The sequence below is a fragment of the Mus caroli genome, unplaced genomic scaffold (assembly GCF_978045245.1).
Source record: "Mus caroli unplaced genomic scaffold, Mus_caroli_1 scaffold_11, whole genome shotgun sequence".
NCBI classification, from domain to species: domain Eukaryota; kingdom Metazoa; phylum Chordata; class Mammalia; order Rodentia; family Muridae; genus Mus; species Mus caroli.
Window position 1 is genome coordinate 72,195,527 of NW_028227266.1, and position 26,109 is coordinate 72,221,635.

Genomic DNA, 26,109 nt, shown 5'->3' on the forward strand with positions numbered 1-26,109 from the left:
GTCAGTCAGAGATGGGGATCCAGACAGTGAGAATCTCAGCACAAAGGCTAGTGCACAGTTTCAGAGACATTCAGAGCACAGTTGGAGCCCATTTTGCTGCAGATTTAGAATTTTCAGCCTCAAAGGGTCTAAGCTAAAGAACAGATGCTCTTTTTGTGTAGTTAGCTCACAAACTGGGCATGCTAACTTGTCCTGGTTAGATTGGAACCAAGGAAAAGTGAATAAAATCAGTGGCTTGCTTGTAGCTCTTTGTAGGTTTCTGCTGGTTGAAAGCATATGGATCAATTTAGGTAGTGCCTGGATCTCAGGGAGAAAGTAAAATGTTAAGAAATTTTTTATTTGCAGAGGCATAGTCTAATATAATGTGATTTCTACAGGGATTTTCTCAAAATGACCTTGAAGTCTTTCGGGCCCCTACTGTTTGCTTTAAATAATAGAAATCAAAGGAGGCATCCAGTAACTGCTTTCTTAATGTAGCCAGAGTCATAAAACAGATTTTGCAATCTGAACTATCTAGACTGGCTGGCTGCAGAACCAATTAAGTAGATGGTTAACCAAATATCTAGACTGGCTGGATGTAGAACCAATTAAGTAGATAGCGCCACATGTACAATCCACAATGGGGATTTATCATTTTATAGTTGATCTTATTTTTCATGAAAAGTTCCCCAGTCAAATTTTTCTACCCCTGTGTGTGCGTCTGTTCCTCATCAGTATTCATTTAGATCCTACCAACCTTTAAAATACCCAGCTCAAATGGAATTCTCACTCTCCGACATGATCGCCATTCTGTCCCCTATTATGTATATTTATGTACCTTTCCTTTTTTCTTTTCCAAAATTATCAATGCCTTCAAGGCAGAATCCGTGCTTTACTTTGAAATACTTCCTCTATCTCAGTGTCACTACTGTGTGTTAAAACCCCATGTCCAAAACAACTTGGGGAGGAAAGGGTTTCTTTGGTTTATATTTCCACACCACAATTCCTCATGATAGGAAGTCAGGACAGGAGCTCAAACAGGACGGGAACCCGGAGGCAGGAGCTGATGCAGGAGTCATGGAGGGGTGCTGTTTACTGCCTTGGTACCCATGGCTTGCTCAGCCTACCTTCTTATAGAACCCAGGACCACCAGCCCAAGGATGGCAGCACTCACAATGGGCTAATCCTATCCATCAATCACTAACTAAGCAAACACTTTACAGGCTTGTCTGCAGCCCAACCTTTGGGGGGACTTTTCTTCATTGAGGTTCCCTCCTCTCAGATGATTTTAGCTTCTGTCAAGTTGACATAAAACTACCCAGCACATCTTCTAGCTAGTGGCTTTAAAATCACACAATCTAACTGAGCTCAGAGAGCGTCTTCAACTTTCTATATCTCATACAACTATCTGTGGCTTAAATATTGTTAACTTCCACATGGTTTGAAAGGTTGTAACTCTTTCTAACTTTTTACACAATCTCATTTTGCTAAAAATGATAAGGAATTCCACATAGGTGATATAATCCAGTATAATTACAAGTGGACTATGAAGCATTTAAAATAGGGGCCAGAAGGTAGCTCAGTGGTTAGGTGAACTGATGGCTCTTCTATAGGACCCAGGTTTGATTTCTGTCATCCACACAGCAGGTCTACGACAACTGTCAATAACTTCAGTTCCAGGAAATCTGATGCTGCCTTCTAGATTCCATGGGCTTTGCATGCATAAGGTACATACATATACATATACATTCAAATACTCATAAACACAGATTTTTTGTGAAAGAATATAAACTTATCTAAATGTATTAAAAATAATGAACTCACTTTCTCCATACTTGTATTTTATAATTGGTAATATAGATCCAAAAATTACCCTGCTAGCTACTGGTATTATCAAAATTACCTAGATGTTCCATATTCTTTGTAATTTTGGTTACAGAGTATGTAAAGCACAGAGGCCTTATTAGTGAAAAATGATGACCCAAACCACTGATTGGCATTCTGAAAAGGAATTCCCCACATGATGAATCAGGATCATCCAGTCCTTCTTATTGTCTATAACCACTGTATTCAGCAACCAAATGCTAGTGTTTGTAGAGACTGAGCTCTCTATGACAGAGAAGAGCTGTATAGCAAGATAAATTCCAGTGGGACATTTAGTGGATAATGCAATGAAATTCTGCTCTAAGAAACTGAAGATAGGAAGAGATACCTCCATTTCTTTGTTTTCTTCTTTCCCGTACATCCTCCTGCCTACCTACCTTCTGCACACTGCGCCGCCCATTTGTCTATCCTCCACAACAGTTTTACTCACAGAGGACAGTGAGACTTACTGAAAGTATAGCATCCAGAACATCAGCCTTGCACCCGCAGTCTGGTTCTAAGCAAGGGGAACAGAGTTGAAGTAGACACCACGAATGTGTCCAAGAGGCTCTTCCTGTGGGATTTTGCTTGGTTTGCTCTCTCTTTTTAATTCTTATCCCTTTGTTAATTTGCCACAACAATAATACGTGAGATAATGTATATAAATTACCATATGTACATAAACTACCATGGATCTTTCATATGCTTTCAAAGTTATTTGTTTTTCTTGTCCAGTACCAGATCTGATTCTGAGTACAACTCACGCCTCATCTGGAATGTCTGTAAACACAATGGTCTCTGATTTTTGAACTTAGGAGTTTTGAAATATTTATATTGATAAGGCAAAAAATTTATTGGAATCTGAAATGCTCTAAAACTCTCACCCCTACCCTCAGCGCTGGCGCATAAACCTGTAGGCATAATGTTTTTGTACACTATGTTTCAATCTTGTTTCAATCTGGGCAGGGCATTGTAATGCTTACACCAAAAATCTTGTCTTAAGATTTTTGTTCAAGTTCATGTAAACAGCTCTTACTACTTATTCTGTACCTTGCAATAAATGCTGATCACCCAATGGCTGAGCAGAATAGAGAATAAGGCGGGACATCTGCCAACCAGAGGAAGGAGGGAGGGGAGAGAGGGAGGGAGATTCAAATCAGTGAGGAGGATGGAGGGATTGGAACCAAAAGCAAGGGGTCCAGAGAGAGATCATGGAGACACACACCTGAAGCCCAAAAAGCCAGATCAATAATCATATGCAAATATCATGGGGTTGTCTGGGAGGCAGCCAGATTAGCGAGGAAAGTAAATATAGATTATTTAACTGTTCAGCTACTGAGATGCAGCTTTAAATGAATCTTGGTTTCTCTGAGGAGTTATTGGGGACTAACATAAGGTAAAGACACACAGCTGTAGGATTAATTCACTGTTTACATTTATATTAAGAATAATTCACTTACACGAACCCAGGGCCTAGCATCTGCTAGAAAAGCCTATGCCATTGAACTACCTCTCCATCCTGGAGACCCCGAAACTGTGGCTCAGAGTCTAGAATATTTCAGATTTAAGAACTTTGATTTAGGGATGTTCAACTGGTGTGCCTATTTATAACATCATGTAGCTATTTGTTAAATGATTCAGGCCTGTGAATGTATTTGAAAATATTGTTGCCTTGAGTCTACAGCCAACTTACTAAATCAGAACCTTTGAGCACAGAGACAGGAAGGAAACAAACACACACACCAACCAACAAACTGAGCAGAGCTTTTTTAAAGTTGTTGTTGTTGTTCAAAACATTCCATGCCAACCCACCCCCTGGGCAGACTGCAATCTCAAAGGCACTAGTGGCATGGGCTTTCTCTAATCTTTTCCAGTGATTAGAGCTGGGTTGGACACAGGTGGGCACCAATTATGGCTGGCTTTGCTGAACTCATTGTATTCACGCATGTGTTATTTTCTCCTGTGGGTTTCTGAAGAGAAATAAGATATTCTGGATTCAAATTGGCCTTTGTGCCCAAAGAATGGAAAACAATGTGCTATCTGAGGAGCAGGGACTTTGAAATGGTTCTGCTTTGGAACAGCAGCTCCCTGAGAGCCACCAACACTAGTTTCCTCTCATTCTTCTTGCTCATACAAATCCTATTAAAAGTGTGTTGCTCTGTTTTGTATGTGCATATCCAAGTATGTGTATATGTGTGTGTGTGTGTAGGTGTATATGCACATGTGTGAGTGCATGTGAAGACCAGGTGACAATCTTAGGATGTCATTCCTCAGAATCTACCCACCTTTGTTTTTGAGACAGTCTCTCATTGGCTTGAATTCATCGAGTATGCTAGACCGATGGGTGAGACCCAGGGATCCACCTGTCTCTGTATCCTCAGCACTTGGATCAAAAGTATGTACCATTATGCCCAGCTGCTGCTGTCTTTTTTTTTTTAAAGATTTATTTTATTTTTAATTACATGTTTCTGCACTTGCCTATGTATGGGTATGTGCATGTGAGTGCAAATTCTTACAGAAACCAGAATAGGATTCCAGAGCTAGAGTTACAGACAGTTATGAGTTTTCTGTATGAGTGCTGGGAACCCAACTCTGGTCCTCTGTGGGAGCAGTATGCCCTCTGAACCCTCAAGCCACCTCTTCTGGCTGTTTTACATGGATGCTGGAGATCAAACCCTGGTCCTCATGCTTGCCTTACAAATTGTATTTATTGAGCCTTCTCTCCAGACATTCTTTCAAAGTCACCTTGTACAGAGAAAACCAAAATCTCTCCAAAAGAATTACCAGTCACCACCAGGAATTCTGGGCAATAGGATAGGTTAAGGTGGGTTGGAAACTCACGTCTTATCCAAGAAGTCCATGAGCGGCCTCAGCACAATCTCTGCATCCATCGCCGCACTGTTCTTATTCGCTGTGCTGTTCCCGTTGGCTCGCATTTGATTTAGCTCGGCACCCATCTGCTTTATACACTCTTCAATTGTAAGTTGGAAACTGAAAATAAAGAACATAAAAGGAGAAGCCGATAGGCTGCCTGGGTCTGAAGTCTACTTCCTGTAGACTGAACTGTTTCAAATGGAATTGTGTCCCCTCCCCGTTTGTTTGAGGGCTTAGTTGCATTGAACACATACTTTAACCTCTGTATGCAAAGCATGCAACATGGACGATCTTCAGGTGGGTCACTGCAACCACTATGGGTGTGCATTCAGCTACCACCTGTGGTGGTGACAGCTGCTGATCCTCTGAGTACCTTTGGAGAAGTGACTGCTCTAGAGAGAATACGGGCATTGGGACCTGACTTCTTCCCCATTTTCCATAACTCCACATCCTCTTTGCTTTCTCCAGTCTTTCCAGCAACTCCTTTCCAATTGACTGACCATTACTACTCTGAAGTAGTGAAGAAGTGACAGATATATGAAGAAGCTAGAAAGTGGTGATGGCTCCATAATGATACACAGCTGGAATTAACAAGTTGTATGCCCTGAATGTATATAGGTTTTACAATCAATGATGTCATAATAAAGCTATTAAAAAGTGAGGGTTGATTGAATGCACCCCTGGAGCACCTCCTTCCTCTCGCCTCCTGTCTCACTGCTAAGGATTTAAACAGGCTGGAAGAATCACCCTCGTTCTGTTTCTATTTACTCTCTACTACTGATGGAGAGTGGCAAGGGGGAGTTTAAAATAGCAGATGCTTGACATTCATTACTAAGATGCTTCAAACAATGGGGATAATTAGAACATAGGTGCACCTAGGTGCAGAAAAACCACTTAGGAGAAAGAAGGTGTGGGAGACAGTTGAATTTCTGAGTGGTAATAAGGAGGGGGTGGGGCTTGACCTCAGCATTGTTATCAAGCCAGTCCTGTTCTCCCCCTGCACGGTGATGACACAGGTCATGTTATCAGAGAGGTTACAAACACATCAATCCCTTGGATTTTGTGCATAAGTTTGAAGTTTTGCTGCATACTGATTGTTGTCTGAATTAAATGGAATATACATGTGGGTTTTTTCCATGTGCACACATTTACAAATATTGCATAAATGCGTACTATGTCCCAAGCACATGTTCAGAACACACAAATAAACAAAATGGACATACACTGTTCCCACAACACGAGATCTTCCACCTATTTTAGCATTTACCACGTGGAAAATATTAGTCTGCTGTGAAATATCTCATTTTTTAGAAGTTTCCATTCAAAGCTAGAAAGCACTCAGTAGATTTAAAATTAGACAACTTGGGTCTCTCTCCCTCTCCCTCTCCCTCTCCCTCTCCCTCTCCCTCTCCCTCTCCCTCTCCCTCTCCCTCTCCCTCTCCCTCTCCCCTCCCCTCCTCTTTCTCCCTCCCTCCCTCCCTCCCTCCCTCCCTCCCTCCCTCCCATTTATGATACCATTCCATACTTGACATCTTATTTGGTTCATGATCTCTATGGGTGTGGCTCCTTTAGTACCTGTTTATATTACATTGAAATAACCTCTTTCAGTCTCTCACCTTAATTGGTTTTAAACCCTTACCAATTAGCTTTGATGTGACTAGATCTGCTGTTGGCCTTTGGTATCTACAAGGAAGGGTGGAAGAAATAGGAAATAGGCCGGGCATGGATCTTTGTGGTGCATGTGTATTTGTAGTAAACATATATAAAATATATTTAATATGTGAATAGTCACAGATACTTGAGATCATGATAGAATACAAGCAGTGTTGGGAATGTGTACATGATTGACTGACCACAGTGGCAGTTAATGAGCCTTCTAGCTGTAACTACCTCTAAAGTAATTTCCTTTTTAGCTCTGATTCTCAAGCTTGTATACTGAGGTAAGGGATGGACTGAGCAAAGCACACTGAATCTCTGTTTCCCATGGGGAAGAAGCAGGCTCCTGGGTAGATGTAGACTGTGAACTTAATCAGCAGCAGGGATGTGAGATGGAGCATCTGAAGGAAGTGTTCATGGTATAGATGGACAAAGGCATTCTACTTTTGCATGAGTCTAGAGTAAACCAAAGCACAGTTTACCTGAAAACCCTTCTGTCTCCATTCTTGGTGAGTTCACTTACCAGTTATTCTCTTCTTCTATTCCTTTTTGTTTGAAAAAGACATTATTGACTACCTCGACTCAACGTAGAACCAGTAACTAATGACAGAAGCCTTCTTGGGCACCCAAGGAACCAAACAGTCCTCTACTCCCACCCCCCAAGAGTTCCTAAGAGACAGCCTTGAAATATTTACACCTAATCCAGCCAGTTTGGGGAACAATGGTTCCAGTAAAGAAATGGAATGAACCAGAGTAAGTGAATAATGTGTGTGCAAGCAGAAATTTAAGGGGCACAAGATGTGAACCTTTTAGACCATCTTTAATGCATCACCGACATGAAATCACTTGGTCTGTGGAGGGGGCAGGCGATCTGGAAGCATGTCGGGAGCCTGTGAAAGGCTTCAGACTGGTTTGCCTTCATCCTGGCATTATTGAAAGTCCAACCTGACATCCGAGGGTACTGAGAACGGACTAAACTTTTTAATGCCATGAGATGCAGTTGGCTTTTGGAGTGAGTTCTCCCCTTATTTGTAAGGCTTCAGCCTCAGCTCCTGAGAGGAGCAGGCTCCTGCAGTTCTCCAGATTGACTTTGACATGATCGTGCTGCTTGCTCCGGACTTCACACCCACCTGTGTGTGACGTATCATAGCAACAGCAAAGAATAATTATTCTTCTTACAAGGCAAGCATGATGGGTGGCTTGTTTATTTCAAGAACACAAATGACCTTAGCTGAACTCAATTTATTGTGATATTTTAAAAATAATGAAGGATTGCGTACTGGGCATCTAAGAGTTTTTGGAATGTAGGATAAAATATACGATATTCTGTGTCTGCGTCAGTCTTCTCTTCTATTCATTTTTGTTTGAAAAAGACATAATTGATAAGCTCAACTAAAAGTAGAACCAGTAACTAATGACAGAAGACTTCTTGGGCACCGAAGGAACCAAACAATCCCCCCTACCCTCCAAGAGTTCCTAGGACACAGCCTTGAATTATTCACACCTAATCCAGCAGCAATGAGGACCCACTGAAGAAAAAAAAAAGATTTCATTCTGGCCAAAAGAAAAAATCTCCAGCCTAGGTAAAGATCTGACATTCCAAAGACTTGGTGTAAAGGACTGCTCTCCAGGGAGGTGAGACCAACCCCTAGGAAGGTGAGACCAGCCCTGAGGAAGGTGGGCTCATTCTAAGCCATGCCAAGGACACAGGCAGAGTAATTGCCTGTTTAGTTTCCTTCCCAACATTTTCCCAGCACAGTCACTTGCAGGGCTGCAGCAATGCAGCTTCAGGTTCATGTCTACTTATTTGCTGAGTTACATAGAGCAGCCTTCCCCTTCCTTCATTCTGTCTTGGCTTTGATGTTTTGGGCTTCTTCATGCTTCCTCTAAAGCCCCCTTCTTACCACATGGCTGACTTCTGTTCTCCCTCCTCCTCCTCTCTCCCTCCTCCTTCTCCTGGTAGCTGCTAGGATTTTCAGCTTACCTTCCCTGTTTGTTTGTTTGTTTTTTTAACTCTAATAAAACTGTCCTCACACTTAACCCTGTTAAAATAATGCACTTCTACAGCCCTGATAGCAGCAATCTTTCCTTTATAACCAAAGTTTGTCTCATTTTTTTCCAAATCTGAATATATAATTTAGTCTTTGGAACATCATTAGGATGATAAATCTTGCTAATATATTCAGTCTTTCTCTCTCTTAAACAAAACACAAATTCAAATTTTTCTCAGCAAGAGGAGTTAGACAGTTTGCAGAAGTAGTTTCTGCTCTGTTTAGCCATCTTACTTCCCAAAAAGTTATGAGCAGGCCTCACTGTATTAGACTCTGCTTTCCTTCCCCTAAAATCGCTAAAGAATTTCTTGCTGCCTTTTGTAACTGAAGGCAATTTCTTTCCCACCCCCCCTTTCGTTCTTTAACATTTTTGTTTGGTTAACACATCAATTCACAACTAGAATGGAGGCCAGCCCAAGAGGGCTGAACCAAAGCCCCATTACTGTCACCTCATGCCAGGGCAATCAAACCCCACATCTCTGAAACAAGTCCTGCCATTCAAATCCAAGGTAGAGAGAGCCTCCATCTTGCTGATTAACAGTCAGGCTGAGTCAGCAGTCTCATGAAGATCCTAGCAACACAGCACAGAGGCACAGAGGTAAGATACTAAGCTTAGTGCAGAGCAGAGGGAGGACAGGTGTCCTAAGCTCCATATAGGGTGGTCTGTGTCTGACCTGAGAAGTTAGGCTCCAGCAAGACCACACTACCCAGCTTAGAGGAACTGAGACCGCACCTCTGACAATCAAAAGGATTCTAAGTCTAGGGCACTACTGTGCTTCATTCTGCTATCTGAGAAAACACAGTGCTTCCAGAGTCCATTTGGTCTTTCTCATAAAGTATGGCCTTAGTTATCATTAAATGTTTACACATCATTTATCATTTTAGAACCAAATAGGAGATGAGAAGTGTTCAACAAGTAGCTTTTGCCATAAAGATAATTTTATAGCCACACTGGGAAACCGAGCACAAAATTTAAATTGATAAGCAAACATTTATTGAAGTAATGAACCTCTTCAAAGATATATTTTATTTACACCTGTTTTAATAATTGGTAGTGAAATGATTGTGCTCTCATACTGGGACAGAATAAAGTTCGTTATCAGGTCACTTGTTCTTTAGAAACATATCAGAGCTGAGGTAAGTTGACTTAAAAACATAGATGCCCAAAGTCTCTAAACTCTTGCTCGTGAGGTAGTTTGGTCATGATTCCTAAGTCATGCTGATGGGATCCCGTACAGAGCTGGGTATCGCCCTTCTGAAACACAAGCACAGTGCTTCTCATGCACTTTAAGCATGGATGCTTTTTATGTAAATTTTGCTTCTCCCTCCCTCTCTCTATTCTCTCCAGAACCCTCTGCTCTCTAGTCCACCCTGGCATTGCAAGTGGTTATGAGCTAAGATTTCTGCCTTTAGAGAAAAGAGAGAGAAGTAAACATCAAAGTCTAGAGACAGGTGTTGTGAGTACCACCAAAGTGAAGGTTGTACAGACATCTTCCAGTAAGACATCACTCTTGGATCCTGGAGTCACGAAAGGCTTTTCAGAGGAGATGATGCTTAGACCAGGTCTTGAAGCAAAGAGAGTGATAATTACAATTGAAACCTGATGTAGTCAGACAGCTAATTAGGCCGCTTACCTTTCTCCATAAGTGATGCTGAGTGCATCCAGAACCCCGTTGAGTTTGATTTGAAGTTCTTTCAGAATAGTGCTAGCTTCAGGGTCTAGCTGCAGAGAGACCATAAACAACATCACTTGGGAGTTTTAAGAAAGAAGCTCCCGTCTGTTCCTCTGAGAAGTGTTGCATGTGGAATACGGCAAGTCTACAACAATAAAGACAGACTCGACAGTCTCTCTCTCTCTCTCTCTCTCTCTCTCTCTCTCTCTCTCTCTCTCTCTCTCGTCTTTATAATGCAAAGGCTTAGGAAACTGAGGAAAGCATTAAGGATTCTCATGGGAGAGAATGCTGATCGATTCACATAACATGCTGAATGAGGTAGGAGCGAGAGGGCAAAGCTTTTCTTGTTTTCAGTGATGGGACAGAAAGCACAACAAGATTACTCCCCAGAACATGATAATTTTGTGATTTGCAAAATCCAATACACTAATTATATACACTATATAATTATATACACTAATTGAAAATATGCTTTGATTCAAAATATATTTCAGTGTCTAATATAACCATAAATAAATAGTATGTTAAAATAACACTCAATTAAAAAAAATAACTTTTGAGAACAGGCTGAGTATCTCAAATCTAAAATGCCAGGGACCAGAGTCTTTCAGATTTCAGAATTTTTCTGATTTTGAAGTCTTTGCCTAGAGTTTGCTCACTTCACAATCGTTATTTAAACCCTGAAATCTGAGACAGTTCAAACTGTAAAACTTTTGAGAACCCAGAGAACACTGAAGACACCTTAAAATTTGGAGCACTTTGCATTCTAGACTTCAGGATGATGGCTACCAAGCCCAAAGTTCTTCCTGGGAGTTTTTTTTAGTACATTTTCTAACTGTAGAATTTTAAGTAGTAGGACATGCAGATCCCCTAAGCCCTTGGGTTTCTTTGGAGAATACTGGTCTGACTCTTCTCTCTGGGTACAACCCAGAGTCAGGTTCAAAGATATGCACTTTACTTATTTTTTTTTAATTCATTTTTTGTAATGACAGTAAAAGATCAACATGGAATTTACCATCTTGAGAAGTTTATCCCATTGGTTGTGTTTTTACAAATTAAAAGTATAGTTGAATTATAAATAAAACAAGACTTTCTAACATATGTATACTATCAAGCAGAGATAAATTCATGTAAAGGGTAGTGTGTCACAGTCTCTGAAATTGAAATGTCAATATTCCTTCCTTTGAGCCTTCAGAAATTATATTTCCTCTCATTAGTGTGTGTAGTTCTTTGACAAATTGGTCCTCTAATGAAAAGAGGTTGGGATGGAGCCAACTTCTTGAAGGAAAACAAATAAATTCATGACATATAAGCCAAAGACCTAGGAAGTATATGAAATAAGTGCGAGATCTGCTAGTAACAGAAACTCCTAGGATCTTATCCAAAGACGTGGTCCTGGAGTATACAAGAATATTCCCTGGAACAAGATAATCTGCAATACTCCAAGGGTGTTTTTTAAAACTAAGAAATGGTTAGCAAGAATGGTGTGTGTATGTGCATGTGCGTGTGTGTGTCTGAACATGCACCTGTGTGAGAGGCGTGAATACAGAAGATATGTTTGATGTATGTTTTTTAAAAAAGTCTTACAAAAAAGATTTTTAGTAGGCAAGTGTTTATTTACATTCGTTCCCATAGTCTCTGTTTGCCTCACCTCACCTTGCCTTGCCTTGCCTCTCCTCTTCCCTCCCTCTCCCTCTTCCCTCCCTCTCCCCTCTCCCTTTTTCTTCCCTCTCCCCTCTCCCTCTTCCCTTCCTCTCCCCTCTCCCTCTTCCCTCCCTTTCCCCTTCCTCCTACTCCCTCTCCTTACCTCTTCCCCTTTCCTTCCCTTTGTTTGTTTGTTTCTGAGACAGGGTCTCTTTACATAGCTCTGGCTGTCCTAAAACTTGTCTTGTAGACCTGAACAGGCTTGAACTCACAGAGATCCTCTTGTCTCTACTTCCCAAGTCCTGGGATTAAACCCATGCACACCACATCTGACTGAATGCTTTTCCTTTAAAGTATAAATAATTTCTCACGTCATTTCACAAACCTTCCTCAAGCATGCCACCAGAGGCAGGCAGCAGCATGGCATGTGCACTAACTGTGCCCTTGTCTCTTATTTTGTATTCAAAACTCTTCTATTGTCTTTTCTATAGACTTTGGCTTTCTATGCAAGCCAATGCATCTTTCCCAGAGTCCTGTAAGACTTGCATGTTCTAAATATATGAAAAGGTGACTGGAGATGATGCACAAAGCCAACAAGTTTCCCCACAGAAGTTATCCTGATGGCCAATATGGTTCTCCATAGGTACATTTTCTGTTAATGATATACTTTTACTTTTGAAATAAAATCTTTTATTCATTAGCAACAACCTATTCTGACTTATCAAGTTACTCTTGATTTCAAATACCTGACTACTTGCCAGACTGTGTCAAATTATACTCTGACACTGGCTCAGAATTCACTTACCATATCAACTCTGCATGCATTTCTGCTCCTTTTTCTAGCACCCACTCTCTCTGTGTGGACCTAATCAGAATATATGTTCTTTAACCCTCTTAAAAGCATTGGCAGTTTAACAGATCATGAAGGTCTTGCTGCAGTGACTGCCTGTAGGCTGCAGAGGGACTTTTAAATGTGTCTGGTATCTCGTTAAAGTCACCTGTAAAATAGATGCCATGGAGGAGCTCCAGGTCTTTCATGTGCCATTTACCTCATACCCGATTGCTGCCCTTGCCTTCCTTTTCCGCAGCCTGTAGGGCTCCCTGCTTTGTGCTCAGAGCCCTGCCTCCGTGTTACAGTGTGTCCACTACCCATCCATAGAACTACAGCCGAGGAGGGAAGGCCATGTGGCCTGCCCATCATCTCCTTAGAAAATGAGTCCAATGTGTAGATGTGTAGATCACATTTTCTGTATCCATTCCTCTGTTGAGGGACATCTAGGTTGTTTCCAGCTTCTGGCTATTATAAATAAGGCTGCTATGAACATAGTGGAGCATGCGTGTGTCCTTATTACATGTTGGAACATCTTCTGGGTATATGCCCAGGATTGGTATAGCTGGGTCCTCAGGTAGTACTATGCCCAATTTTGTGAGGAACCACCAGACAGATTTCAAAAAAAAAAAAAAAAAAAAAGAAAAGAAAAGAAAAGAAAAGAAAAAGAAAATGAGGCCAAGATATATTTGTGTAGTGTTTAAATGCTTCAATATTTTAAAATTAGAACCCTTAATACTTTTTGCATCAAATCCTTTAATATATCTACATTTATCCGTTCACTATTTTTGCATTAGATCCTCTGACATTTTTATTTAAATCTTTTACTATGCAAGGTCTATCACCATTTCTATGAAAACTGAAGCATCGTATCTTATAAGCCCTCTGTTCTGTTGAGGACTTCCTCCCTCCCTCTGGGCCTTTAACCACTCTTCTCACTTCTATTGAATCAGTCCATTATTAATCTGAATTTCCTGCTCTATGAACATATGCTGATAATATTCATGTACAAACAAAAAAGCAGAATAATGGAAGAAAAGTCAAATATATTGGGACTAACCTTTTCACCAACATCTGGCTGCTTTCTCCCTTTCCTTCACCACTGGACTTGCAACACAAGCCTGAACCTGTTCTCTATATCTGTCTGCACCTTTGAAACATCTATTGGTCCACTGCAGCCTGGCTTCTGCTCTGGACACCCCACTGCAGTGCACAATACAGGTCACCACGATCCCTTCACTGCCAAGCCTGCTGACCTTATTTATCCCGCTCTGTTCATCCTGCTGTTTCTCTCTCAAGCCCTTCCTTCCTTGCTTGTCTAGTTTTGCATGGCTTGTCCTTCTTCCTGTTGACTGTAAGTCCTCTACATTCTCTTTAAATATTAATGGCCTTCCATCTCCCTTTCTGTTCCTCATTTTACTTTTCCCTGAGCACCTGTTCAGGTCTACAGCCCCAACTTTCACTCCTACATGAACAACCTCCTAATTCTCTTCTTTGCATTCTCTAAACAGCAAGCCTGGACATCTTGTCTAGTTTCCTAGGTGCCTAGTAGATTTTTCCTTCTGAGGATCCAATTGAACCTCCATCAAAGTGTATAAACATGGAGGTTGTTATCTTTCTGGCTTAATTTATTTCTCTTCTTGTTTTCTCTGATTTGGTAAAATGCAGATGTCATGTTTGACTTTTATATTCTTCCTCCATTTACCCTTGGATATGATACCAAGATATGCCCAACCATGCCTCTGAATCACTTATCCTTTTGAAGTCTTGACTTAGTATTTTTCTCATTTTCTTTCCATCCTCCCTCAATGGCTGTTCCTAATAAATAATAATAATAATAATAAATGACAAATAATGGTTGATCTAATAAACTCATTTGATTTAGCATTTTCTGATCCCTCGAGGTGACTTTCAGTGGGGAAGGGCTTCCAGCAACTTCTCACAGTCTTTTCTGGCTCCGGTTCTTTGTTTTAGAAAGGCTGATTCTCTCCAACAGTTCCAGTTTTCAGAGCCTATTCACTCCCTGAGGCCTGGTTCAACCTAAAATAAAACTGGGAAATCTGTGAACATTCCATGGAGAACCTGGCGTTAGAGCAATATCCTTGCAAGTGGTGACATCCCATCAGAAAGTGGTGCGCTGTCTGAAATAGAGTATCTGGTTTGTACTGTAAATAATTAATCACGAGTGCTACAGCTCTGATGCTGCTACTCTGTTTTCAGTAGTATTTGTATTCCTTTCTGGAGAGGCCCTCCTCAAGAACTCTCAGGATCACATGCAGAGGCAGAGTACTGCATATCCCTCATCCAACCTGGAAGGACATGGATGCTGAGCTAGAAGTGTCTGTCACTGTGCGTAAATTCACAGCTTGCACTGTGGTTTCAGAAAGTTGAAGATGCTCAGTGGCAAAAAAGTCACAGCATAACTAGACAGTGTATGTAGTTAGATGCCATGACAGTATGTCAGATCAACTAATACGTTTAGACTTAGGTATTGTCTTCAGCTTTGACAAAACTACTGATTAGGTATCAATGAGCAACAAAAATTCCTGGAAAAAAAGATTTGTGTCTTCAAAGACTGATTAACTGAGCTGCAGATGTTGTGGGGAGTTTGGGGTGCTGCAGATCTGGAGGCTGATCACCATATCTGGGCTAGCTTTAACCATCTGAGTAGCCATTTTTTTTCTACCTCTGTGTCAGAATTAAAATCTTGTGACTAAAAGTTAAGAAATTTTGGAATCTATTAACTTAGCAGACCACTGAATTTTACCAACCAGAAAGCTAAGAATGTCATCACTGGAGGCCTATAGAAAACCACCTCCCATTTTGCCATGTCTGTCTGTCTGATGTACCCACCAATGTATTTTAAACTTGCCTTGATTTAGGACCTTCTTTATTCTGTAAAACTACAGAAGTTCATGAAACTGCTTCCATGTTAAAACATGGAATCCAGGGCCACCTAAATCTGTGTTCCTGTACCAGGGTTACTCAACTTTGCTCTAGAATAAACGATCTCTTATTTCCTTTAAGGCAGTGGTTCTCAACCTTCCTAATGCGACAACCCTTTAATACTGCTCCTCCTGCTGTAGTGACCCCCCAATCACAAAATTGTTTTCATTGCTACTTCATTACTGTAATTTTGCTACTATTATGAATTATAATACCTGATATGAAGGATAGCTGATATGTAACTGATATGTGGAAGGGTCATTTGACCCCCCCCCAATAGGGTCAAAATCCACAGGTTGAGAACTACTAGCTTAAAGTGAAAGCTGTGCTTTTCTTAGTCGAATAGACCAAAAAATAGACACAATATAGATTCCAAGAAGCTAAGAGTTCTACTGCTGGTTACACTGGCTTATGGTATGTTAGGGCAGCTATAAACAATAAGAGTGAATTGTTGTGGAGAATTATAAGATAAAAGAGAGCTATGTGTCTATCCCTCATAGCTGTGGTGTATGTATCTCTTAAGACAGATGTTAGTTTAAAAAGAATCCTGGCATTATGTAGGTGACCCTGCAGATTGTCAGAAATTCTGGGGAGCAAGGTTAACAAGCAGCACCTGTCTGGGTCCTGCATCTCATTCTGACATGGGCTGCCAGCTCAGAACCTTGTCTCGGCTCAGAACCTCCTTGCTACCTTACTTTCGCAAGTTTAGCCATTAAGCCTGACTATACGTGGGAGTTGCTTTGGACTCAACTGTATTTGTTAAATCACGGCAATCAGATTGCTCTTCTAGCTCATTGTTCTCTTAATTTTCTATTAAATCCAATTGAAAACCCTAATCACAGAGGTGGTTGGGAGGAGACAGAAACCAGGCAGCATCTGCAAACCAAAGGCCAGAATGCCTGACATTCATTTCTTGTTTAGTGCTATGAAACTAAAAATAATTGGTTGCATTTTCTGACCTCAGCCGCATGCCGTCTCACCTTTGGGTTATATCCACACAATGAGATGCTAGAAGTTCGAGTTTACTGTGGAATAAAATACAGCATTTGAATTTGCCTTGTGAAAGGTGCTTCCAAGATTAGAAAGTGATCTCCCCTCAGAACCCTTGTCTCTTATTATTGCGGCTTCCTGAATAAACCCAACATTTAAAAAAGTAGAGTTATCTTAGCACTCGTTAGATTTCAGCTGCCTAGTATGGTTTTCAGTGCTTTGAATCATGTGATAGATGGGTCAAGCCTGAGGTGCAGAGATGGGGAGAGATGCTGAGAGTGGTCCAGGTAGCATAGATGCCTAGCTTCTAGCTTCTGAGTGTGTGGTTCTCAGCATTCTTAATGCTGAGACCCTTTAACAGTTTCTCATGTTGTGGTGACACCCAACTATAAAATTATTTTGTGGCTACTTCATAATTGTAATGTTGTTACTGTTATTCATCATAGTGTAAATATCTGGTATGCAGAATATTTGATACAGGACCCTCAGAAGGTCATGACACATAGGTTGAGAACTGCTGTTCTAGGTGCTGAAAGGTAGCCTGGCTCTTAGTAGCTGTTTTATGAGTGTTGGTTCTTTGCAAACTCCTTGAGGCCGAAGACAATGAAAAATGCTTTTATTTTCTACCCCATTTCCTGCCCTCCTGCAGGTACAATAACTCTGAGTAGACACAATGGATAATTAAACTTTTTAATTTACAAATACTTGAAATTGCTTTGGGAGACAATTTTAGAACGGAAAGTAAGTTATAATTAATTGAATTGTCTGCTTTATTATTGAGCTGCCTAATATATGTTTTATAATTCAATTTATTCTAAAATTTATTTGGTAGTTGCTGAAAAATGATAAAAACAGGATATTGATCCTCATTAATTTATTACTAAATGATATTTCTACTTATATTCAGGAGCCAAGATCAATCATATCATCTGGAGACTTGAATATATGCTTATCATCTTAATTACAAATTAAAATAATGTAAATACTACTAAGCAAAACAATGCATAAAACAATGAAAAGTCTATGTAATATTTTAAGGAAATGATGAAGTTTTGCATATGACTGCAAAATAGTTAGCTATATTTTAGGACTATTATATTAACTACTAGAACTTGACTGTACTATTGTATATTGTCCCAAATTTCATCCAATCATGTTAAATCAAGATTCAGAAAACAGGAAGTGTGATGGTTGAGGGTGGTCCAATGATAAGATAAAGGCATTTTGATTTGTTATCTTTTCCATTAAAAAAAAAGGAGATTTAACTTAGGTTTATGTCTGTGAGTATTTGTATGCATGTGTGTGTATTTACCATGTATGTGCCTGGTATCTATGAAAGCTAGAGAGATCATTGGATCCCCTGGAACTAGAGTTCTAGGCAGTTGTGAGCCACCATGTTGGTGCTGGAGACTGAAGATGGATCTTCTGGAAGAGCAGTCAGTGTTCTTCACTGTGGAGACATCTCTCCAGGCCCTGAGATGTTTTTAATCACACTCTTTCTAGTTTACCAAGACAGAGCAGTGATGCCGAGGCCCAAGGCCAGTGCCATCAGTATTACCATCTGGGAATTTGTTTTCTACTCGAATCACACAGTCCTGCCTGTTACCTGCAGATCCAAATCCGTGGCTGGAGTTCAGCGGTATATCTTCAGAGTCTCACCCCAAAGCCAGGGTGCATGCTGAAGTTTAGTGACTGCTAACATGGAGACCTCCTGTCTTTAAACAGTGAGCCTCACCCTGGGTTCCCTGCTTCCCTCTCTGACCTGGAGCTGCTCCCTAAGTCTGTGTGGTGAATAGGCTTGGGGAAGAAGAACTTCAGTGAGTTGTATGTCACACTCCGGCGCAGCCAAATGCTAGCTCAGCGCTAAAAGATTCAGAATAATACAGATGCACATGATTGAAACACAAGAATGAAGCTGCTCGCCGAAACGGACAGTGGGATATGCTACGGATTCCTTGGCTCTATTTTGTACAAACAAAACGTACTCTTACAGTCAAATCCCCACTGTGACTTGACTCAGAAAACTCAGTTATACTTGAGACATGTCAATAAAAACCATGTTACCATGGCACCAACTGGGCCTGATTTATAGTAGGTAGGACGGGAAGGCAGCTTAATAGCAGCTTTCTTTGGCTAAGATCAAAAATTCAGGTGACAGCAGATGCTGGCGAGGATGTGGAGAAAGAGGAACACTCCTCCATTGTTGGTGGGATTGCAAGCTTGTACAACCACTCTGGAAATCAGTCTGGCGGTTCCTCAGAAAATTGGACATAGTACTACCGGAGGATCCAGCAATACCTCTCCTGGGCATATATCCAGAAGATGTCCCAACCGGTAAAAAGGACACATGCTCCACTATGTTCATAGCAGCCCTATTTATAATAGCCAGAAGCTGGAAAGAACCCAGATGTCCCTCAACAGAGGAATGGATACAGAAATTATGGTACATTTACACAATGGAGTACTACTCAGCTATTAAAAAGAATGAATTTATGAAATTCCTAGCCAAATGGATGGACCTGGAGGGCATCATCTTGAGTGAAGTAACACAATCACAAAAGAACTCACACAATATGTATTCACTGATAAGTGGATATTAGCCCAAAACTTAGGATACCCAAGATATAAGATACAATTTGCTAAACGCATGAAACTCAAGAAGAATGAAGACCAAAGTGTGGACACTGTGCACCTTCTTAGAATTGGGAACAAAACACCCAGGGAAGGAGTTACAGAGACAAAGTTCGTAGCTGTGATGAAAGGATAGACCATTTAGAGACTGCCGTATCCAGGGATCCATCCCATAATCAGCTTCTAAACGCTGACACCATTGCATACACTAGCAAGATTTTGCTGAAAGGACTCAAATATAGCTGTCTCTTGTGAGACGATGCCGGGGCCTAGCAAACACAGGAGTGGATGTTCACAGTCAGCTATTGGATGTATCACAGGACTCCCAATGGAGAAGCTAGAGAAAGTACCCAAGGAGCTAAAGGGATCTGCAACCCTATTGTTGGAACAACATGATGTACTAACCAGAACCCCGGAGCTCTTGTCTCTAGCTGCATATGTATCGAAAGATGGCCTAGTCGGCCATCAATGGAAAGAGAGGCCCATTGGACTTGCAAACTTTATATGCCCCAATATAGGGGAATGCCAGGGCCAAAAGAATGGGAATGGGTGGGTAGGGAAGTGGGGGGCGCTATGGGGGACTTTTGGGATAGCATTGGAAATGTAATTGAGGAAAATATGTAATAAAAATATTAAAAATCAAAAAAAATAGCAGCTTTCTTTTCCTGTAAATATCTCAATAAGGAGTAACTCTTAGAGTTCGGAGTACTGTCAATATGCATCAAGCCGACGAGTAACCAGAGGTGCCACCATTTCAAATGGTTGCACCACAGTGCAGATCGTCTGCTCACATGGCACAGTTGGGATTCCCCTAAATCAACTTATGTAACATTCATGGAGTATCCAAACCACTATATCATGACTCCCTGCAAAGAAATTAAAGTTCTGATAATTTAATTTTCTTTTTCATATACTTATGCAAATTAAATTGCTAATCAAAGGAAGATTTGTAAGTGACTTCCAAGAGCTGTAACAATATGCTCCTGTTAGGAAATCAATACAAAGAAGTTGCAATAGACACACGTGGAGTTATATTCAAAAGAGGCAAACTAGTATAGGCTACAACATTTTCATTTTGAGTTATTCTACCTATTGCAAAATAACCAGACTATCATTCTCTAGTGAATGGCATTCCCATGATGCTTTTATTGTGGTACACGAGGGTGCCACATGACACGGTATAGTGATGGTGGGGTAAATGGTTAACTTTTGTCTCAAAGTCAGATTATAATATAGGCTGTATATTTCCTATTAGTCACTACAGCGATTCCCTCAGGCTTACTGGCAATGTTTCCATCTGGACCCCATGCAGACGATGGCTGTTTCACAAGTAAAGAGCACAAAACCAAAATGCAGGTGTGAAACACTTCTGTGTCCAGAGGAAAGAGGTTGCCTGTGAGGGAAGAGCTGTCCTGGCAGTCAGAGCAGCACCATGCAGTCATGCTTGCAAGCGGCCAGCTGCGGCCAGCTGCAGACAGTGCTAGAGGCAAGCAACCTGTGGGGAGAGCCCAGCTAACAAACACATAGCATTTAAGGCTACTCTGAGCAAATGATCAAACTGTCATTTGCTAATTTGACTTTTGTAGAGAGAAGTGCACACCCCGGCATAGTGGGGCCCATGTAACAAACTCCCGAGAGAGGAGGAACTGGCCTGGAATGGAGAGTGCCCCTGGTATTAGTTAAGATTCCCTATAGTAGCTTCATGGGGATAAGAAATTGGCAACCAACATTAGTTTGCTTGGAAGAAGTTATTTATGATTCAAAAAACTATGTGTGTGTGTATGTGTGCTGCATATGTATGATATATGTACACATGTTCAAACTTAGTGCATGCATACATGCTTATTCATACATGTGAAGGCCAGACAAAAGTAATGGGTATCCTACTCTGTGACTCTCTCATTTATTCCCTGGATTCAGGGTCTCTTACTGAACCTGGAGCTAGGCTGGTGGTCAGCAAACCACAGAGATCCTCCTGTCTCTGCCCCTTAGAGCATTGATGTTACTGGTGTGCACTTGTGAATGTGACCATGCCTCGATATTTGCATGCATTCTGGGAAATTGAATTCAGGTCCTCATGCTTGCATAGCCAATGGTCTTATCCACTGAGCATGTCCTTAACCTCACATGGTAAAACTTTCAAAGGCTGTTGAATATGCCTGCATCAAGTACTGCATATATGTCTTATAGCGAAAGGTGGCTCCTGGTTATACTGTATAATGTTACCTCTTTTTCTTCTCCCTTTGGATAACTTTGGGGGTGGTACAGGGTCTCACATATCCCAAGTAGCCTTGACCTCACTATGTGGCCAAGGACAACAGCTAACTTCTCACCCTCCTGCTTCCATTTCTCCATTTCTGGGATTTCAGCCATATGCTACCACAGCCATAAAATACTTTTTGATTTCTATAAAAGCCCCAAGTGAAGGCACTTGTTTAAATTACTGTCTTTCACAGATGCCCCTACCAGCAAGAATCTGCAGATCATCTTCATAACTTGGGTCACCCTACAACTCTAATATGATTATATATTAATTAAGCACAACCATCCTAGAAATCTGTGTGTTACACTTGGCCTTGGGTTTGGGTCTTGTTTTATTTCTGGGCTTCATGTACCTCTATGCCAGTTCTGATTGGTTCAGTTTAAAGCTTTTATTTATCAATGGAAGCCAGGTTAAAAAAGAAGGGAAAACTGGATAGAAAGAGGGACAGAAGGACGGTGAATATAGGGAAGAGTTGATTCATCTGACAGATTAGATAGAAACCAGGCCTTTGTTTTATCTCCCTTACTCAATCAACTGCATTTTTCATGTATGTTATGTATAAGGAGCTCAATAAATGGGCATGTCTTGCATTATAAAGGAAGAAGTTGTACATAAACATAGTTTATAATGAGAACCTACACCTTTCAAATTGGTAATTGCTCCACCAGTAAGAATCACTTTTGCCTGGTAAACAAGTCTCCCTGTTGGGTGCTTAGCAAGAGATTGACTTGGTCTACACAACTTCCTTTAACCATGGGCCCCATGGGCCTTTAGTCTGTCAGTTCTGTCTTGTCTGCTTAGACTCGTTTCAGCAAATATTATCTGCATCAGAATCCAAGCACAGAATGGTAGAGAAATAGTTAGGGTACGGGGGAAGTTTCTAGAAATAGGTCAGCCAATATATAATTTCACTCTGACGTGATTCCTGGTGTTTCCATTTCACTGAATTTTGGGCTGAGATTTCCCACAAGAAATGAGTGACTTCATCACCAAAACTATTAAATAGATTTAAATGGATGTCATGAAGCATCAGGACAATTAGAAAAGGGAATCTTATGGGATGATCCCCAACTGTCATGCCCATTAATTTCAACAGAAGAATCCAGAAATGAGATTGATGCCCCGAGACCTTGGAGCAGGCATTAGCACACTGCAGGGAGCAAGGCCTTATTTCACATAAGCTGATCTGAGACTACCAGTGAAAGAACTCATGTTAAAAAAAAAAAAAATTTTTTTTTTTGTAGCATTGCACATGATCCTGGTGCTTCCCATTTCTAGGGGGTTAAGTAGCACCTTCATTTTTTCCGGGGGGGGGCAGCTGAATTTCTCCTTTGGTTTAAAGACTCATCTCATGTGAAGAGGCTGGTGCTAAACGCGGCTCATTAGCCTCAGACATTTGGAAATAAAAGGGAAATTTGCTTTCATTTTGAATCTAGCTTTCTGCATGGGCCCATGGATTACTATACAGAAAGTCTGATGTAAGTGAAGTAGAAACACTGTAGACATAACTTCATTGGGTCTGTTTTCTCTTGTAAAAATATTTACTTTCTGTGTATGAGTGCTTGCATGCATCGAAGTGCCATGTGTATGCAGTGCCTGAGAAGGCCAGGAGAGGGCAGCAGATCCCCTGGAACTGGAGTTAGAGATGGTAGCTGATGTGTAGGTACTAGGGATCAAACTTGGGTCCTCTGGAAGAGCAGCCAGTGCCTTTAACTGCTGAGCCAGCCCTAAGGGTTTGTTTTATTCTTGATGCTGTTGGCAGCAAGCAGGGTGAGTCCAGAAAGACCAGCTGTTCCAGTGACTCTCGCCTTTAATGACTTCCCCGTTCCTCATCCCCCCACCCTCCTACCCCCCCACCCCCGCCCCGCACACCAGTTTGTAAGGAAAGACAAGACCTTGGCAAGCAGGAAGAGGCAGGAGCGAGCTAATTCATGTCTTGCTCTTTGTCTGATCTCAAGAAGCAAATGAGAGAGCACGTGCACGCGTGTGCGTGCGCGCACGGGTCACGCAATGGTCTTTAAATGGCGGGTGAGAAGGACAGCCAGGGGAAGCGGTAACGCTTGCTATCACAAACCTCATAGGAGAATCTCTCTCCTTCCTTCTTCTGTTCGTGGAATTGCAAGGCACGGATGTTGAATAGAGACACGACACATTACAGACACAACACACAGATAGCACATTTGACACAGCTCTCACGATGTGAAAAATTAAGCACCGACATAGCACTATTGCCACAACATAGATTCTAAAACAAGCGTCAACTTCAACATGACAGTATAAAATGTAATCTTTGTCATACTACTGATCACTAGTTTATATGCATACATTTTAATTGTACAACAAGTCGGCTGGCTCTCTCCCTGTCCCTGAATAGACCTCCATTTACTAAAATGCTGTCATAGTGACTGCCGTAATTGCTAATGGGATTTTAGAGATTAAAAACAATCAAACAACCAAGCAAACAAATGCTGCTTCCTGTTCCTTGGTAAAAACCAATTCAAAAGGTAAGATGCTTTCCAGAACAAAGCAAAATGCTACTAACATCCACCCAAGAGTCCTTTGGTAAAGACAAGAGTGGACACACACTCACCTCTTTTCCACCCATGGATTCAAACATTTTTTCCAGCTGGACCCGCAGTTGTTGGATGTTGTTCATCAATATGCAAGGCTTATAGAAAGAGAAAGAGAGGCAATGTGATGATCAGCATCCTTCACATCCTCGCACCTCTGGAGCGAGTTTAACTTCTACAGTCTATGGCTGTCACCTGTGGCCTGTGATACACACCAAACAATCATTAGGCTACTTTGAATGAGGGCTTTTAACAGCTGGGAATGGAAAGGAAATAGATGACCATTTTGGGGAATACAATTTAACAACCAACACGTGCAATAGCACATGGAGGCTGGCTATCGGCACCCCTTTTCCTCTTCTTGTGGTATTTTAAAGATCAGAATTAGCCACTTTTTCTTTATGGTTTTGTTGGATACAATGTTTCTTATGTGCCAGGCTAGTCTCAGAGAGCTGAGCATGACAGTGAACTTCTGACTCTCCAGCCTCTACTTCCCGAGTTCTGGGATGGCAGGTGTGGACTACCTGATTTCTGCAGTGCTGGGGATTGAACCCAGGACTTCAGAGATGCTTTGCAAGTGCCCTTCCGATGGAGCTGTATCCCCAACCTACCCTATTCTATGTTGTAAACTCTTTTTTATTTTGAGAAAATCAATTAATTTCAATTCTCTGGTAACTGTGCTGCTTTAAAACCAAAAGAGCATTTGTATTTCTTCTTCTTTTTAAACCCAAGAAAACTTCCAAAAAATTTAAAATGACTTCGATGGAGTTTCTGTCTGTCACTAAAGCCAGGAAGCTGAAGACTACCCCTTCATTATCTGGCTCAGAACAAGTGTGTTTCTCTTCTGACTTTCCTCTCTGTTTATTTGGGCCCTTTTCCTTCATTTAGATTAGAATTTTCCTACCTTGGTTTTTAACTTTTCTATCACCTACATTGCCTTTGCTTTACAAAGACTTTACACTGAGGTTTTTTTTTTTAATTTTTATTTTTTTATTGTCACCAGCTAACGTGAACGCTGTGCGTGCTGCTGTACACTGGGTAGACTGCAGCACTGTGCTTGCACGGGACTCATACTTAGCATTTGAGTTGTTTCTAGAGAGGTAGAAAAGGGCAGTGGTGTTATAAAACTTTGTGACAAGACGAGATATCAATTTGGAATTAATTTCAAATCAGAAAATAGATTTTGGCCTAGCTGCAAAGCTCACTGATGGCTGCGACACATCGATTCTGAAGAGTCAGTGGCTCAGAGCTGGGGATGACAGAGACAGGAAATGGACACACTTTCCAAGTGGCTGGGAAGGGAGCCAGCAATGAATCAGAAGGTCAGACAAAGGACTCATGGGACATCAAAGAGGCGTTAGCTCTCATCAGTGGAAAGATTTTATTATTACCTTAACCACATCACAGACCTTCGAGAGACTTTGTACTTGACTCTTAAGTGACCACAACCTAAGTCTGATTTATGGAAACAATTCCACACTTCTATTCTGTTCCTGGATTCTGGCCACTTAAATATTTTATTTTATTTTTTTAAACATAGGTAAGTGAGATTATACTCCTGAGTTTCTGACTGCGGAGCTGGGATGCTACAGACAAGTTTTGATGGCCTCTACTCCCAAAAATCACAATCTGCACTCCTTGATCCCAGCATACTCTACTTGATTTATTTGATGTTAGCATTTAAGTCTGTTCTTAGTATACAGAACAAAACTAGAATACCAATTCTTTACATAAAAAGCCATACATCAAGTCAAATATGGTCATTTCTGATTTTCAAGAATGCTAGGGAGAGTTGGGCTCACTTGGGGCAATGGCTACTCACCACATGGAAAGAGGATGAAGAAGAGAGAGGTAAGAGGGATTTTTCTGGGTAAATGTAAAGTTGAGATAAATATAAAGCTCTTCGCCTTTACTAAACTTTTCCTGACCTTGAAATGCCCCAAGTCCACTGTTATTACATCGACTTATTAAATCATTAATAAGAACTAGATTACTATTCAATTATACCCCATATTTAAGCACAAAACAGATTGATTCTAACAGTTCTGTAGTCAGCAAGTCAGAATAAATGCATTAATGTTTTAATAAATCCATCCAGACATGGCACATGCCTTGCATCCCAGAACTGGGAGGCTGAGGC

At 41.0% G+C, this 26,109-nt stretch overlaps 1 protein-coding gene across 1 annotated transcript in view; it reads right to left on the minus strand.

Moving 5' to 3' along the window:
* Unc13c (unc-13 homolog C) overlaps positions 1–26,109 on the minus strand; it is a 502,014-nt gene that overhangs the window by 58,407 nt on the left and 417,498 nt on the right. The window contains exons 24-26 of the mRNA XM_085844784.1: positions 23,990–24,067; positions 10,058–10,146; positions 4,684–4,833 (exon numbers count right to left, since the gene is read on the minus strand). Coding sequence (XP_085700910.1) covers positions 4,684–4,833; positions 10,058–10,146; positions 23,990–24,067 — 317 coding nt within the window. The remainder of the gene's footprint in view (positions 1–4,683; positions 4,834–10,057; positions 10,147–23,989; positions 24,068–26,109) is intronic.